The 18,261-nt window shown below is 46.3% G+C and overlaps 1 protein-coding gene across 1 annotated transcript in view; it reads left to right on the forward strand.

The window, feature by feature from the left end:
* Positions 1-18,261, forward strand: part of BMP7 (bone morphogenetic protein 7) — a 48,075-nt gene that overhangs the window by 18,157 nt on the left and 11,657 nt on the right. The window contains exons 2-3 of the mRNA XM_075768844.1: positions 7,044-7,236; positions 18,003-18,151. Of these exons, the coding sequence (XP_075624959.1) occupies positions 7,044-7,236; positions 18,003-18,151 (342 nt within the window). The remainder of the gene's footprint in view (positions 1-7,043; positions 7,237-18,002; positions 18,152-18,261) is intronic.

Genomic DNA, 18,261 nt, shown 5'->3' on the forward strand with positions numbered 1-18,261 from the left:
GGGCAGGCTGTGTTTTTAGAAGTGGCAGGATGGCGGCAGTCGCTGGCGATGGGATGCATTAATGAGTTATAGAAAAACCACAGACTATTTTTCTAGTAAGCTTATCTCGCAGACCAAAATCAAGGGTGCGTTTGTTTTTCCTTATGTTTCTCCAAAAACCTGCAGTAGCTTTTAGAAGAGTTGGAGACCTGCAACTATCCAATGTAAAAAAGCCCTCCAAATGCTGTTTTTATCACTCTTTAAAAAAAAAAAAAATTCCATCACACAACCCTGGATATTTTCTCTGCTCCATTTATAGGACTCCAAATTTATATTCTTTAACTATTTCTTCAAATACTTCTTTAACTGCTGCTTTAGCTGCCTAATGTCAGCATGTAAATCTTGTAGCCGAGAGGATGAAGCAAATGAAAACCAATCACAGAACTTCGCATTCCCAAATTCTTGCCATTATAAATTCACTGCCACTGCCCCTGTAACTCTTGCTGTCAGGCACAAGGAGGAGGGAAACACGTGCCTTAGCAGGCCGTGGCCTGGCATGACATTATTGCGATCTTCATTATACTCCCCTTTTCCTCAGAAAAATACAAGGACTGACCTTGCACGTCTTGCTCAATCGGGAATCCCGCTGAGCCCCGTTTCAGCTGCGGAGACTGCTGGATCCTTCCCCTAATTGGTTTCTTCCTTCTTGAACCTCACTAACATAAGGAGAAAAGGCCTATATTTCATAAGTGACACGGGTTTATCCACCAATTTAGAGACAAAGAAGTGCAATTTATAGAGGGAACATTTAATGCCTGTTAATTAGAATCCCGTCCAGAGGTCTCGAATTTGGCATCCTGAAAATTTACGGCGCAGTTTCACAACAACTGCAAGCCCAGAGTCCAGGGGTGGCCCCTGTCCTCCCTCCCGCCGTGCTGGGAGGTCCCCGGTCCTCCTCCTGCCTCCTCTTGGGGCACGGCGGTGAGCCAAGTGGGGACGGGATCCACCACAAAACTCACCCGGGAAAGGGAAAAGCATTTTCCAGCTGAATCCATTTCCCAAGGCAGACAGCAGGGTGAAGCGGTGGATAGGAACGGACCTTCCCTTTGAAAGCAGTCATCTGCGTCCACAAAAAATGCTCGTGAAGCCCAGGCGGAGCTGGTGGTCCTGGGCAGCCTGTTTCTAGGGATCTCCTGCTCTACAGTGAAATGATGCACGAGAGTTTCTGAAGTTTTGGGTTGCATCTCTAGGGATGGTGAGATGGAGGGAATGAAAGGTATTTTTTCTAGCAAAATTCAAACAAAATTTTGCGCTGCTGGGTGCAAACAGAGCAACTCAAAGTGTAGTTTGCTCTTTCATGAAAACACTACGGCTCACTGGACAAGCCAACCGGCCCTCAGCCGTCTCCGGAAAAATAACGCTCGTTTTCTGCGGCTATCGGAGGCAAAGCAGACAAAGGCTTTCCTACCCACTAAGCTCACCTACATGACGTCTGCAGTCCCTGGCAGGCACAGGGAGACTCTGAAAACCTCTCAGACCTTGATGCCAGAGCACGGCAGATTTTTTTTTTGGCATCCAAATCTCTGAGGGGTTTCGCAGGCAACTGCTGATGGCTCTGCAGCCGAGAGGCTGAGGCGAGGGGGTGTTGTCTCTTGGAATCTATTTTCCTTTGACTTATCTTTTAGTCTGAGGAATTCAGGACCTTTAATCTATTTGAGATTAAAGTCCTTTACAAATCCCTTCTGGTCTTTTTTGAGAGTAAAGAAGTTACAGACACCCTACTGCACATTCCTTTTGGTGCTTTTCTTCATTGTAAATGAGAAACAAGTAGCACTCTAATTGTTTTGAGCACTACAATAAATGAGACAACTACTTTTAAAATGCCTTATAAAAACCATTAACATATTATCAGGTGAAAGTGTTAACAGGAAAATTTAAGTTTTTACTTGTTTAAATATTCAAAGTGCGTTCCAAGTGCATCACCCAAACGTGCCAGGGAAGAGGAGGTATGGAATTACTGAAGCTTTCCCACTTTGGCAGCCTGAGCACAGGATCTATTCATCTGGTGTTTACTTTGCTTGTGAAAAAGATATTTTTTTACATCTCCAGAAAAAAAGAGCGTAAAAATACTTAGGTGGGTAGATTGGCAAAAGTAAGGCCTCCTGTGAAATCCATTGAAATTAGTGGAAATATTTCTGTTGACTTCCCTGGGGTTTGGATTAGCCCTTTAACACTTCTGTAATAATTATTTTTTAACACAGTCATTCTTGGAAAGTTATTGCTGTGATTCACTGGTTCTTTGATTGACATATGGAGTTAGTGATTGACGTTGCGCTGCTGTGCTCGGCACTGAGGCTAAAATGGTATGGTTTCTTGGATACCTGCAGAGAGAGGTAATAACCGCTGCAAGCTATGTCTCAACGTAATCTTTGCTGTCGTGGATCGTGCCTTGCCTACCATCAATCCGTATTACACAGCCAGTGGTCCAACCCATGTTTACAGAATTAGCTCAGGTTGGCTTTTCACTTACCAGTAGTGATTTAAAAAGTAGCTGCAAATAGCCAGGGCTCTTATTTCTAGTCCGAACATATTTTGTCGTGAAAATGACCAAACATGGGATCGGTTCAGGCTTCCCAGCTTTGTGCTGATGTGTCATTTGCTTTAGAGGTTTGGGTACCCTGGGTTGTTAAATCCACAAGACTTTCTGTCCAACATTACTCTTTTGGTACTGGTTTCAGCTGTATTGCTACGAGTTCTAGCTGTAACTACACTTTTTCATCCCTGCATCTTAACATTTTCAAATTTTGTATCTGAAACGAGTACACGTTAGGACATGTCAAAACAAGAACCAGGGATTTGTTGACACTTTATCTCCAGCTTTCCCATATTTTTGGATCTGATACCTGGCTACTTCACACCTGAGCACATGCATCCATCCTGTTTTCTTTTAACCATCCCCGTTGTTGCGCAACTATGCCGTCCTGCCTCCTCTTGCATCACCACAATGCCACAACAGAGTCAGTTAGGAGAGACAAAGACTTCAGAGAGATCAGAGCCCTATCTGTATCAGATAGATGAGTTCAGTCTGTGCAGCATTCAGATTGTAGACAGATAGGCAAGGCCAGACTTTCAAAGACTCTGAGCTTTACTTGCATGTTTGCAACAGAGGTGTGGCAAATTTACTGATAACCACTAACCTAAGATATGTGCTTGTTTTGGTTGGATCACCTTAATTGTCCTGCACACTTTTTAGTGTTTTGCTTATTTTCTCAAGAATCTGTTGTCTGCCTCCACACTACAGCTTTCAAGTCCCACCATCTCGACCTTTCCCTTCCCGAAGGACTGCGCCAAAGGGAGTGTCTGACGATCCTCAGCTACGTAGCTACAATTAACTGCCACACTCACCACGCTCAAGAGTTATTTTGCACCAGCAGATTTTGAGCCATTTGTTAAATTAGGTCATAATTTGTCTACGGTGGTTGTACCTCCAAAATGCAATAGCATTTCTAGAAGTTAGGAGAGGCGTATTTACACGTGCATCACCTGTGAGTGACTTTGGCTTGTTTCTTTAGGAGAGGGAATCCACCGTTTTCCCACAGCTAAGGCGCACAGTCTGTTTCGTAGCAGAATTATTTTTCAAGGGTGTTCTTCCTTTTCATATTTTACAACCTTTGATTGCACATCCAGAGCTTTGGCTTCCTCTCCAAGCAGCTGCCTTGCCAAGGCATTTGAATTGTGACAGTTTGTGAGCTGGAATTTCCAATGGTTGAAATTAGGGACTGGGCTAAAACCATTCACCAAAAGCCTTTGGGGAGCAGTGATTTGTAAGAACTACAAACCTGGGACAAACACGAGTTCAAGTTCTTTGGGCAGAAGGACTATTAAGTATACCCAGCAAATACTGATACTGCTTGATGGCTTTTAAGGGAGCACTTAACACGTAATGGCTGACAAACAGCTGAGATTAAGTCCTTCAAGAATGACCAAAAGGTTCTCATTATGGTGCGTTGTGTCAATAGGGAGCACAGATTTTGTAGATCTAACAGAGAAACTACAGTTGCATTCGAATAGCCATAGCAATTCTCTAAACTGTTTTGGTGAACACTTTAAATACCACTCTCCCACCTCCTCTTTTTTCTTTTTAAACACCTCCACCCTTTCAAACTCCTCAGGTAATTAATTGGAAACGACCCAGTTGCAGTACTGTCAGAGGTCTGACTAACACTCATCAAACCCAGGAAACTCAGAGTTCTCAGCGCTCCCCCGCGTACCTCGGGCTGCTGTGCTTAAGATATTACTGGGGTCTACAAAAAGTGCGTGATCATGTATACCGTACCATATGTTCACAAATACCAACGCACAGCAGCATGAATTAAGGGTAGGATTTCAGCCTTCGTAATGAAGAGTCTTGCTTTTATGAGTTCAAGTCAGACCCTTAACGTTATTTTAACATAGATTTTGGTGTTTAATTATGTAATAAGATTTACTGCAGTCATCTAACAGATGTTGATTCAGGGTCAGTGTTTCTCATAAATTAGTTCTGAAAGGATTTGTTACTTCTGGGTCAGCAGATAGGTCCAGAGTGCAAAGAAAAAGGGGAAAAACAATAAACACTGAGTTGAAGGGTTTCTTGGGATTCTTTCTTCAGTTACATATCCACATATTTTCATGATCTTAATGACTATAGCCACAGGAATGTTTGCTTTAACACTAAAGATGGCTCAGCCCAAAACCCTATATCCAAACATCTGCAAAGCATGGGAAAGTTCAGACTTCGGGGCTTTTTATTTTATGACCCTGGCCGTTAATTTTTCATACTAATATGACACATTTTTTCTAGGGCTCTGCAGTGGGAATCACTGTGAACTCTAGCAGCACCCGAAAAAGTTTCATCTTCATGTGTTTGTTGTCAGACTTTGTCTATGAAGTGCAGCTAAAGACCGGTGTTGGCTGATGTAGTTGTCATCACATGTACACTGAAAAGGTGCACCCACCTTCCTTTGAAAATTCAGCCTTCCCGTGTCTTTGGAAGCAAATCATACCGGTACATCCCACTGCTAGACCTCTCTGTAATACACCCTGCTGGTGATGTTATCCATAACTAAAACCACACAACATTATATTCATTCTTCTATAGTTGTGGTTAAAGGAGCTATTCCATATTAAAATATTTTTTCCTTCCCTCTATAATTTAGGCGCAGACAAATTCCTTTGAGACTGAAATCTTACCCTTTATATCTTATCCTGCTAAGAATACTTTGGAGGAAAGGGATTGAGGCACATTTGATAGTGTTGCTTAGCACTTACAGGGCAGTTTTAGCCTGGCAAGCATTTTACAAACACTGGTGAATATTCACAATATTCCCCCACTTCAGGGTATGAGAGACTGAGTGATCTTCCCGAGGCTGTACGAGACGTTATAGCTAGAGGTGCCACTGTAACTTTGTTCATTCAGTGCACGCTAAGACTGCGCAACCTATAAAACCATTTGCTGAACTTAATCCCCTTTGTCTTGGATAGTTTAGGGGTTTCATGCCTAAAAACCTCCTCTAGGATGAATCCCAGCTATTGGTAAGAGCTCTGAAGTATTTCCCTGAACAGCAATCACACAGTGGCAAACTGCGAGCCCTGGACTCCTTGCAGAAGTAATGTGCGAGAGGAGGAAGAGCCGGTGGCCAGCTGCTGAACATCGGCCAGCAAAGCAGCGCTGAACCTGCTCCGTGCAAGCGCTTGGACACAGCCCGGATCCCGGACACAGCCCGGATCCCGGAGGCTCCCCACGCTCCGTCCCTGCCATCAGCCTCGGCCTCCCGCGAGCGCCGATATACATTTGTACTGTGCTGCGCTGTAAATTTAAACGGCACTTTCCAGACTAAGACTTGAAACTCCTCTTTTTCAGGAGTAATTCCATTTAAGTCAATGGATTTACACAATGGATTTACTGCTGCCAGAAGAGAATCAAGGCCTGTAGACAGACACACATTCTTTGCCAAGAAAATCTCAGAGCTAACTACTTGAATTGTGCAGTCGAGCTGCAGGGAGGTCAAGTGGGCAGACGACGGGACTGGGACGTACGGGAAGTCCCTGGTTCAAACCTTGGCTCTTAAAATGTCGTGCAGTGTGACCTCTGGCGAGTCAGTTCATTCCTTATACCTCCGTTTCCCCGTTTTCCTTTGTCCGACTTGTCTATTCAATTTGGAATTTGCTCCAAGAAGGGGGCTTTGCTTCATGTGCTGGGATGGGACACTGACACCTCTCCTCCCCCTTGCTGGAGGACAGCCTTGAAATCTTTGTTTTCTCACGACACTGACCCTCAGCTTCCGTATCCACAAGCAGCGTTACCCCAGACCATCAGCTGTGCATCAGAACGACAGCAGACCTGTCACTCGGTGGGGTAACGCACCGTCCTAACGCTGCCTTGGGAGGACTCTGGCACTTCTTGTTATTGCGTGGTTGTGGCTAGGAGGTGGAAGAAGGTCCTCGCTTTGAGCATTTGCTTCACAGCCCTGATCGCTAAAGATGTGTTAAAATGAAAGCGTCGACCCTTCGAAGCGGGGCTCTGGGTCCGTGATGAATTCAGCTGGCACCAAATGTGGGTCACCAGCAAGAAAAGCCTCGAGGACTGGAATTCGTGTATATACGTGTGCGGGTGTGCACGTGCAGTTTTCAGAAGCAGACTCAGGCCAAGAACCAGCGCTCCTGAAAAGCCCCATCTGTTTCTTTCAGCTCCTTCCCACAGCAGCCTGGTCGTTATCGGTGGCAAATGTCCAGAGTCACTTGTCAAGCACGAAGCTGCCAAAAATCATTAAAACACAATGGTCACCCACACCCTGTACCAGCCAGCTGTAAAACTGTTTCAAAGAGAGTCTGATAAACACGTATATGCTTATAATAGCCCCGATAGAGTCACGTATTTCCTACGTGCTTTAATGAACCGAACAACAGCATGAGATGCTGCAATCAGATATTCTTGCCCTTTTCTGTTGTGGCAACTCGCAAGCTTGTTTGATGGCGAGGGGAAAGAGAACAAAGCAGGTGGCTAATGGGCTGTTTTTCTGTTTCAGTGGAGCATGACAGAGAGTTTCACCATCAGCGCTGCCACTACCGAGAGTTCAGGTTTGATCTCTCCAGAATCCCAGAGGGGGAAGCGGTGACGGCTGCCGAGTTCAGGATATACAAGGATTACATCCGCGAACGCTTCGACAACGAAACGTTCCAGATTAGCGTCTACCAGGTACTCCAGGAGCACCCGGGAAGGTGAGTGACCCCCCGTGAAAGCGCAAGCGCAGTGTGTTCCTTCAGAGAGTTATGTCCAATGCTTTTAGGAACACCGGTTGCCATCAGCAGAAGTGTCTGAGGAGCTGGGTTTAGGCATCAGGGTTGTACGGTGAAATCTCAGTCAGTGCCAGCGCAGCGGGCGCGTGGCTGCCACGTGTGGTCGGCCACCGAGGGCGTGGGGAGAAGGTGCCCCGTGAGCCCCCGCGTGCCCCGGGGAGCATCCCCCGCGCCGTCGCTCTCGTCCCCGGGAGCGCTCCGTAGCTGAGGAGCCAACAAGCCTGGCTGCCTGCTACTGCAGGAGAAGATCATAAACTCAGAGTACTTCAAGATTTCTGGAAGACCTACCCTCTTCCTCCTGCTGCTTATGGATCCTGAGGTGGCAAAACCACATCCGAACGCTTCCTTTCTAATTGTAGCTTAATTGCTAGCCTTTATTACCGAAGGCGTTCGAGATCCCTAATTAACAAAGACAGATGACACCGTGCTTTTTATATTGACTGATTGGTTTGCATGTGCAAAACTACAAGACGAGCTATTAAATCTGTTCCGAGCAATTATTAATGTATGCCAAGCCCCCTAACAAATCCTCCAGGGAACTTGAATAAGAACATATGTTCAATTTTCTCATCTGTTTTTAGTTCCAATTAATCAGCAATCCCAAACCATTTATCAAAGGCACTTAATTTCATTTGCACATATTTTTTACATACAAATCCTACCAAAAGTGAGGTTGCATTTATTTAAGTGAAAAGTATTTACAGTCACATGCTAGTCAGAAGTTATTTTTTAGGACTACTAAATATGGGGTAATAATACTGCAGCCCTAATTTAGGTTTATGAAGAGAGAAACACTAGGGATTTAACAAGGGGAAAGTCCAAAAGGGCAAGAAAAAAAATAGTGTAATCAGGACTGTGGCTGTATATTTTCATAAGAGCTAATAAAAATGCAGACACCCCCCCCCGAAATATGACAGGAAACCTTATCAATGGTTTTAAACGGTGAGAATTTCTGCGGGCTTTGCTGTATGGTAAAAGTATTTAATCACTGGTGCATTTTCATCCACATCTGAAATTCAATTTTATGGCTTAAAACTCATGGTTCTCTTGGCATTTCTAATGACACCATTATTTGCAGCGTTTTGGGACTACCCTAATACGAATCTATTTTTATCAAACAACTAGAATTCAAACTATACATTTTAACCAAGTTTTCTTAAAGGAGAACACAACAAGCCACAAACACGCGTGGGACCCTTTAGACGTCCTGCTTACCATAAGCATTTCAGTTTTCTCCATCGGAGGCCCTCCCAGAGAGAGCAGCCTCCCTTTGCTGTGTTTCTCGAGCAGGTTATTTAGGTGCAAGCCTGCAGGGATGACTTTTTGCTCTTGGGAAGAGCAGAAACGAGAGACGTGTTGGCAGATAAAGAGGCCCGAACCAGTGCGCAGGGGCATTAGGGAACTGCCAGAAACCCGTTCTTGGGATAAATGTCCTTCCTCATCAGATGCCAGGGAAGTTCTCCTTCGGATCCTGATGAGCGAGGTAGGTGCCCACTAGGAATCTTAGTGACAGAGTTAGGATGACATTTATTATCTTAATTTTACAAATCATACAGCCACAGGTTTGTTAAAACTGTGTTTAGAGAGGGCTGCAAGGTACCCACTGGGGATGGTTACGTGTGGAGCAGCAAGTGTTTCTGCAAACTCTCTCCTTCACAAATTCTTATTCCTAAAGGAAAAAATGTATGCAAAGGGCGGGCATATACGTGAACCACTGGCTGGAAGAGGTGAGGAATCTTGCTAATTATACAGATGTTCCAGCTACAAGATTAGATGCAATTTTACTGCATCATATCCACCGCAGGAATGAGTGTTTTGAGTGAGTGTTCGTGCATTCACCCTTTGCGTACTTTTTGGCACAGGCAACGGTGAGTTTTGAACAGTTTGTCCTGAAAAAATATTCCTGTAGGTTTGGATTGACCAAAGGTAAAAATATTGTCACTAACATTTGTAAAAATATTTGCTTTTTTCCTGCATTTTTCCACTGACATTTTCCAACCGGCTCTGTCACGGACCAGTCATCCAAGTCAGTGTGTCATTGGGCAAGTGGAGAAAGAAAACAAACTCTCTCCAGCGTTGATCAAAACCCACCCATTCGCTTTGATGCTTCCTTGGCTGTTTGTCTCATCCTGAGCAGGCTGGAAAGTCAGACCCATCTGACGTTGTTAGCAACAGGAGCAAAACAAAGCCAAACCCTCCCCCCCACGCAGGCAGGAAAACCTTTGCTGGGTTTGGCTTTGCAGATTCCTTTCCCTAGAGCACGGCAGGTAGAACGGCCAACAAAAACCCCAACCGTTTTCCCCTCTGCCCGTGCTCTTGCGACGATCTCCCAGGAGATTGCCGGAATGGCCTTTCGGATGTCAGCCCAGGTGCTCCCCGGGCCCCCGCCTCGGGCGTACGGCACAGCAGCTCGGCACCCGAGCAGCTGCAGCATCGCTTCTCCTTCGTAACACCGTGGCAGAGGCAGGACAACTTCCAGGGCCACGAACCAGCACGGGACGCAGCTGGGAAGCCCAAGCGGAGGCCGAGTGGAGTTTTTTTTCCTTTGAGGGTGAAGAGACCATCAGATATGCTGAAGGCTCGATTTTCAGTTAAACCTCAGATGAACCTCCAGTTCGGAGGGCGCGATGGTGTGCCCTCAGTTCAAATAAACCATAAGCACTAGTAGCTCTACAATTAACGACTTGCTTTACGAGTTCAGACAGGTTGGCAGGTATCTAACCAGCAACATCTCTTGCCTGCAATTTATTGTCGGTGAAAAATACAGGCATAGGCCTTTCCGGACAAACAGCTGCACCCGCAGCAGGCTCTTTCTGAACTCCTGCCCCCCAATAGTACCGGCGTTTGCACACGGGGAGGGGGGGGCATTCTCCTCCATCGCCTGCTCAGTCCCGGGCAGATAGATGCCCAACATCCCCAGCAGTAAAAGCGAGAGCCCAGCCCCGTGCTTTGTAACAGATGGGATGCCACCCTGGCCTTTGACTAATAGAAGTTATCTCTCTGTCAGACAGCAGATATTATTACAGGTGTTTATAGGAAACCAGGCAAAATGATCAAGTATTCTTTCTGACCTTTCCAAATCTATGAATTCACTGCAAGGCGAGCTTTTCAAACTGGCAACATCTTTATAAAAAGAAAGGCACGTACAGCATTCTTTAGGCACAAAGCATCAGTTATTCACTTTAAGCAAACAAGTACATTCATGAACAAAAATGTTCCTAATATCATAAACACTGTGAAAACAGTTGATGTTTTGACTAATATAACGTGTCTCAAAGCTTTCGTGTGCATAACTTAAAGTCCAGTGACTCATGTCCAACTTCTGTTTGGTCTTCATGGTTCACTCACCCAAAAGCCTGGGAAAGAGTTTTACAAAGCCAGTGACTGGCTTGAGAAGGGTGCTGAGCAGCCGGACATCAAGTCCCTGTTTGCAGTCACCAACTCTGCTCGTGGGAGCCAAAGGTTGTCGTCAGGGAGCGGGGTGCTCTCCGTCTCCTCCCTCCTGGGTGCTCCGGGAAAGCAAAGCGCATTCCCGTGCTGGGGAGCGCACATCACAGGGCTTGCTACAGGGTGTTGAAGGTCACTTATCTTGGGCACCTATGCAGGGAACGTGTCAAAATAAAGCTTAAGGGACACGAGCCTGAGAAAAATGAACTTTGATACTTTTACAGTGGAATCACGACATAGTTTGTGATCTGCTTTGCAAAAGAAGTATCTGTTACCCTCAGACTCTGCACTACTGTTGTAAGCAATGGCCAAAGCAAGAATTTCAAAGGGACTTAAGTGCTGAAGGCACGCACAGGTACGTAGTGGGACTTCTAACAGCAGCTGAGCTGGTTGGATACCAACTCCTACAGCAATTGGTAGGAATTTACGTACTTGCAAAAAGTAGCCATGCAGTTCTGGGGCAGGTTATCAGTCAGGGCATCATCCTCAATTTATTAACCTGAAGCTGCAGACAAAACGCAGACTGTATAGCTGCCCTCAGCACCAGAGCTTGATCCTGCCCATCCGTCTGCACCCTCAGAGGCTAAAACACCTCGTGCCATAGTTACATCTCCAATTTCATTGGACCCAGCGCTTGCACTGTGCAGTAAATCCCAACCCCTTTGAAGCTGATGGGATTTTTGTTACTGGAGAGAATAAAGCCAGGTACTTGACCAGCCTTTGGTAATTGAAATGTAGTTGCTACACGTTCACTTTGTGGCCATTACGGATTTCACAGGCTTCAAAGGCAGCGAATGATTCGAATGCTCATGTTACCAGCCCTACAGAAAAATGAGATCTCGCACAATGCATTCCTGGGTTTGACTTGCAGCTGGAACGCTTTAGTTTGTGCTTCACGACACCACTTCTACACCCAGATCAAACCCGAGCCCCTCTCCAGACCCCTTTTGTCCCATTCATTGGAGGCTGTTTCCATGTTGTGGGTCGAAACATGTAATTCTAGTAACTAAGAAAGGCTTAGGCCCACCCAACCCGCAAAGCAGATGTGCCGCCTTTCCGGAGTTTTTTTAAGTACCACTGTGATCGTTCTGGGGATGGTGCAGCAAAGGAGAGGACAGTTTGTTTTAATGTTGTGCGTTAAAATGGTATCTGCGAGTACTAACAGCGTCTAGAAAAGTACTGACAATAGCTTTGATGGCTTTTTTGTGACTTATCTACAAGTCGGTTGGTAATTATAGTCATCTCTTCGCAAGTAGCAAGGGAACTTTAGCATGGAAACCCTGTAGCTCTCCAAGAAGAGAGCTGCATCTCGTTATCTCTTTCAGACCATTCCTAAAAGCCACTGCAGCCTGCAAAACCTCTGACAAATCTCGAACTCACTCAGCAAGGCACAACTGTGCAGGGGCACTTGAGCAGCCGCAGGAGGCATTCTGCATAGCCCAGCGGGCTCCTGCTCAGCCCAGCGATGCTCTAATGAGCAGCGGTTCGATGCTGAATACACACAGCTGTATACAAAGCGTCAGAGAGATGTATATAACCTCGTTTTTCTCTGCACTGCTTTTACGAAAGGCTTCATATTTAGGAAACGTGTTGCATCTCTCTGTAACAAACTGCCGTTGCCACTTTTAATCAGTCTTTGACACCTAGAGCTTACCCTTCTCAAGGACTACCTAGGAAAGGGGACACGAGGACCAGAAACACACAACACAGAATTAAGAATCTGTTGAAATTTTAAAGTGAATATAATTTCTCCCAAGATTCAACAGACTTCACGCAGATCTGTCTCCCTACCAGTACAGCCAGTTTGCAGACCAGTCCTTGGGACTCTCCCCCAGCAAGCTGTATTCATCCCTTCACGGGAGGAGACCCCAGGCTGCGTTCGGCTGCTCCCGGGGGCACGGGGAGGGTTTGTTCAGTGGGGAGGGAGAGGGGAGGAGGAGCAGGGGATCCTGGACGGGGAAGGGACGGTGTGGGAGGAGGGCTGCATCAGGTCTGTGTACAGAGGGTGTTGCAAACGTGCCAGGGAGAGGCCCAGGGAGATCCTGGGGCCCTCTCAAAGTAGGAAAGTCTGAAAAATATTTTCCTAAGCTTGTCTTTGGACAGCTGTGGCTGACTTTAAGCAATGACACCGAGCAAACTGGAATCTGGATACTGCAGGTTTTTTTAATCCAAACAGATGTCTTCTAACCCCAGATCTCCTCCCACCCTCCCAAGATGCCCTTTCTGCCTTCTCCTCCCTCCACCTGCTCAAACCTGGACGTGAATTGCCCCTGTCCCCCCATGCCAGCTCTGTCCTTGGGCTGCCTGTAGTGAACTGGCTGTCCTGCACCATGTCTGTGGCCCAAACAGCCCCGCTCGGGTTAGAATACCAGTCAAGAGGACAGGATTATGCTCCTGGCTTGGTGGCTGTGCTTTACATGCCGAGTCGGTAAGACGTTTACCATATCTGTGCCTCAAGTGTTCCCTCACTTTAAAACAGAAGCGGGAGGGTTGACCTGTATTTGTAAAGCAATTCAAAGTCTGCTGCAAGGTGTGACGGTGTGGTTATTGTTTAAAGCACTGCTAGATCTGCCGTTCCTCACGCTGGCAGGGAGGGATTAGAGGGGTGCGAGGTGCCGGGCAGCCTGGGTGTGCTCTGTGGGCTGGCGGGTGACCGGCGGGCAGGGGACAGCAGGACCTGTGCCAGCGGCCCCGGGCTGGCTGCTGCCAGGACACGGCCAGGTGAGCCGGGGCTCCGGGTCTGCTCACACGCACGCCACAGAAATCAGCTTGGCTTGCAACGTAGTGAAAGTTGCTGAGGGTCACCTCTTCCGCTGCCTGTCCTCCCTCCCATTTAGTTTTATCCCATTTGGAAGTGCTCGTGAGCATTTACTACCACTTGTCAAGCACCAGCTTGAAATAACAGAGCTGACGAGGCAGATGGGGAAAGCGAGTGAAGAACAGAGACGCAAAAGCAGGTGCTGTTTGGTAAGAGGGCTGCCCTAGAGCGGTACAAACCTCATTGAGGCAGGCGTTAGGAGAGGTGCTGCACTTCTGATTTTTAGCTACGTTTGTAGTGTTTATGGCCACAAACCACAGTGCATCCCAGAGGCTGAAAGAAATACCCTGGCAAAAGGCAAAAAGCCCATACATACATATTTTTATGAAGCACCTTGGTTGCTAATCCTTTTTCTTATCTTAAAATTACTGCGTTGCAATGTGGCAACTCTCTTCCTTGCTGTTTCCTTTCAGGATGCTCTCGCTTGCCTTTTCTGTATTTTGTCTTCCCTTATTTCTCCACTTACCCCCACAAACCTCACTTCTTCCAGTCCTTTTCTCTTCCCTTTCTTACCCGGCTCGTGCCACCCGCCCTCCACATCCCTGGTCACACACAGCCCTTTGGCAGCTCCGGCCCTTCCACCTCCATATCGCCAGCTGCTTTCCAGACACGATCTCACATGCCGCCTCCGCAGCCACCCTCACTTTGCAGTACTTGTTATTCACCTTCGAGTCCAGAAAACACCACGTTCAACTAAGGACGTTTCGTAGACCACACAGCAGTTATACAACCTGTAGACACATTTTTGGGAGTGCTAACGGGAGGTGCCTCTCCTTTCTGGCATCCAACGCCAGACACTACCAAAGCGATCGGTAGACAAGTGCCAACCTCCTGTCCTCATCTTCAGCCCGATGCTTGAGAAAATTGAGCTGAAAGCCCTGAGTTTTATCATTGCTAACAGCTTTGACACTCCTGCTGATGTAAGTACTTTGAACGCTGAGCCATTTTGATGTGGTCTCAACAAAACATACTTGTGGTCTGGATCCAGACTTCATCATTTATGTAACTCTAATCTAGACATTAACATTTCCATGTCCCAGCTTAATTTTCTGTAAAATGAGGATCATGTGCCTCTTCCTATCTCTCGGGCCGGTAGGAGGCTCAGTACGGTTTCTCGCATGCTCTGAAGTTCTCACATGCAGGGACTGAATGCCGGGCCAAGGAACCAAAGTGCTTTTCTGCCTCCTGGTTGCAGAGCCATTATTAACATTGCTCCAAGAATGTTCTAAATACACCTACAGTTGGTAGGTAAGGTACCAGAGGGCGAGATGTGCGCTAGAAACCTTTTCCTTTTGTGCTTAGATCTTTATCTCAACCCTAAAACCCAAACCAGCCACATTAGTTAGACTTAACTAGCACGGTCTCATGTAGCAACTCATTAGAGAGGAGCCCTCAGAGCAAATTTTGTTTAAGTCGAAGCAGAATTACATTTCTTTGCCATGTTTATTATGTCTTGTCCAACGATGATGTCTAAAGGGCTTGCTGTCTGTTAGCTAGTGATTTAACGCTATTTGCCCTAAGTCTTTGGAGAGCAGGGCATTGCATTAAAGGAAGGCTGTTCTTTTTAAAAGAACAAGAGGGTTTTTTTTTCATTGGAACAGGCACCACGATCTCAGGAGCCTCTGTTTGCGACCCCAGTCAGGTTTTGCATCCCATCCCTGGCACTGCTGGTGAGCCAGAGTGGAAAGTACTAATCAAGGAGTGCTTGAACTTCTCCAGAGAGCATCTGGCACGGGACCTTTTGGGTCCAAATGTTCCAAGTGTGTGTGGGAAGGACACTTCCCTTTAGTGGGTCCCTTTGATCTCTCTCACTTCGGGCTTCCCCTCCAGGCCTATTGTTTGCACATTGCTGTAACTACAGGAAAACAAACGCATTATACAATTTCCCAGACTGACTCACCCTGGTACTTGATGCCTCATGTTGTCTGGTTACCTCGATTGCATCATGTCAGCATGGGAAGCTTAAAGGCTGGTTTTTCTGAGTAATACTGCAGTTGAGCAGTAGCTAAAAACAAAAGTTATCATTATTACTATTATCTTCAACCTGCAAAGTACAAGGGAGAAAAATCAAGCAAGCCAAGTCCCTATTAACTAAAGCTTGTGTGAATCATGAGTTCCAGTCAGGGGCCATGCTTAAATGATGCAGTATGTGAATATAAAACCCCTTTACTTCTGGAAACTTGGACTCAGCCATTGGAACGGTCCAGTCTGTACTACTCCCTTGTCCCCAGCTCCTCTGGGATGCGTTTTGTTCAGCGTGTTGTAAACAGGGAAGGGCGGGAGGTGTCCACGCGGCTGCGTCATGCACAGCGGGAACGGGGCCATTGCTCCTGGGTGGGGATGAAACCCCAGGAAAGTTGTCACCCGGTTAGAGTTCGAGCATCTTACAATTCCTGTAACTAGTGTGTATGTGGAAGGAGGGGGTTATCCACACTGTTTATCTTCAGCTGGTTTAGGTGCACTCAGCAAAGCTGACTGAGCTTCAGAGAGCAGGTCCCAAGACGGGGGGTGAAGCTCTCCATCACCGTACCATGGCCCCTTCCTGACCCCCCTGCTTTGGCCGCCCAAACGTCACTAAAATACTCCCCCGTAAGACCCCTCTATGTATTAGCAAGGAAGCGTTGCAGCAAGTTCAATTCTGACGTAGGGCTTCTTCCACAACCCAAAACTTTGTTTAAAAGAAAGCAAAGCTCCCTTTCCTGTGCCTTCCTCCATGGCAGGGATGCGCCAGGCAAAGGGAGGAATTGCAATTGTTACAATCCCGTGCCCGCAAAACATCTCTTGCAAGCATCAGACCTTGTCTCCTCTTTCTGAACGGAGCTGATGCAGAAAGCCGCTGCTTTCCGTCAGGCCGCCACACGCAGCGCTCAGCAGCGCACGCTGTACCTACACCTTCAGCCGCATCGTATCCAAAGGCTAGCAGCATCCAGAGCTCAACAGCATCGGGCGCTGGTGAGGAAACGACAGAATCCTCCTTTTAGGCACGCTGGGCGATGCGCTCACGTGCTCTGCGGGAACTAATTTCAGAAGTTTAATTCCATGTAAACCAGTTTGGAGCCAGAGGCGGTGACATCCATTAGCTCACGGAGCAAAGCCATCATCTCTTACACGCCCTGGCCCACAAAGGTTGAAAGGAAAGCTAGGTAGTAAAAGCATTGCAATAAAACTCCGTTTCTGTTTTGAATCAGCTGTGTGGGACAAAAGCCTCCAATTTCTTGTGTCTCACAGGGAAAAGAATCACTAAAAGCTACGAGACAAAAGCCTCTATGCCAACAGCACTTCTGAGATTCATTTTTGATCGCTTGATATTTCATGCAAACAAGAGGCACTGTGTAAACTAAGTTTTATATATATATTTATTTGCACTGACAAATCAATAGTGACAAAATTAATAAGGCCTTCCTTAAGCTTTGAGGACATGATTAAAGGCTTTTCCAAGGATATTTCTTCATTCAAAAGGATATAATTACGTTTAAACAAGTTATCATGTTTGTGCACGGTAAGTACAAAAGCAGCTCTGACGGGACTTGTCTAGACACTTCCACCGCGTTTCTTTGTTCTTCTTCTAAAGTCATTTTTTATAAAGGAACTGCATCACTACCCCATTTTTTCATCCAAGTTTTATCTCTTTCTTAATTTCTGATAAGAGAAGATTCCTTCCTCTTACAGAACCTGTGTTTTCTCAAATTTTCATTTAACAGAAATTTGCCAGGAAGTGTTTTGTAAATTCAGAATGACTTCACCCTTTTCAAATGCACGAAGTCCTCTCTATTTCTGATCTTTCTCATTTTCTGGTATTAGTTCTTCAACCAGAATAACCCAGCAATGGCCTTTAAAAAATTCAAGCAATGAACTGAAAGAAAATTGCCACCCGAAGTAATGCAGACCTGTGACCGTGCAGAGGGTTGTTACAGATAATTGATTGAGGTAATATCAGACAAAGAAATTTAAAAAACCATTACATATGTTAATACGGGCACACCAATGTTCCAGCTGGCTAGCACCAATGCTACAATTATGCATAGAAGTCAGGAAATTATGTGTGGAAAGAATAACGAGCAGCATTGTCTGCCCCAATTACCAAGTTTGCATATGCAAACAATAATTTTGCAAATCTCTGCCTGGCAAGCATTTTTTTTTCTGAAGCTGCATCAGCAGCTCTAAGGTTAACTGTAACAGCGAAGTAACCCAAAACCATCTCAACTCTGCTTCAACCCATCCTCCCTTTTTTAAAGGGAAGCAAAGCACTTCATCTGAAGGTGATTAGACGGGAAAGCACGCCAGCCCAGCGCTGGCATAACCCGCCTACTGCTGACAGGCCGACGGAGCGTGCTGCTTACAGCACGGATGTCAGTGTCTATAGGGACTCCAGCGGAACGGCCGGTAACTGGGAATTACGTGTCTTTTTTTTTTTTTTTTTCAGGGATTCAGATTTGTTCCTGCTCGACTCTCGAACAATCTGGGCCGCAGAAGAAGGGTGGCTGGTGTTTGACATTACTGCAACCAGTAATCACTGGGTGGTGAATCCCCAACACAACCTTGGCCTCCAGCTGTCCGTGGAAGGTGTCGATGGTGAGTGTCAGACTCCAGCATCAATCAGTGAGTCTCCGTTTCAGGTGTCCAGCTCCCGGCCAGCAGAAGCCTTAAGCGTTCAGTGCTCTTTGCTTTGAATAGGATTTCTT

Source organism: Balearica regulorum, chromosome 16, assembly GCF_011004875.1.
Source record: "Balearica regulorum gibbericeps isolate bBalReg1 chromosome 16, bBalReg1.pri, whole genome shotgun sequence".
NCBI classification, from domain to species: domain Eukaryota; kingdom Metazoa; phylum Chordata; class Aves; order Gruiformes; family Gruidae; genus Balearica; species Balearica regulorum.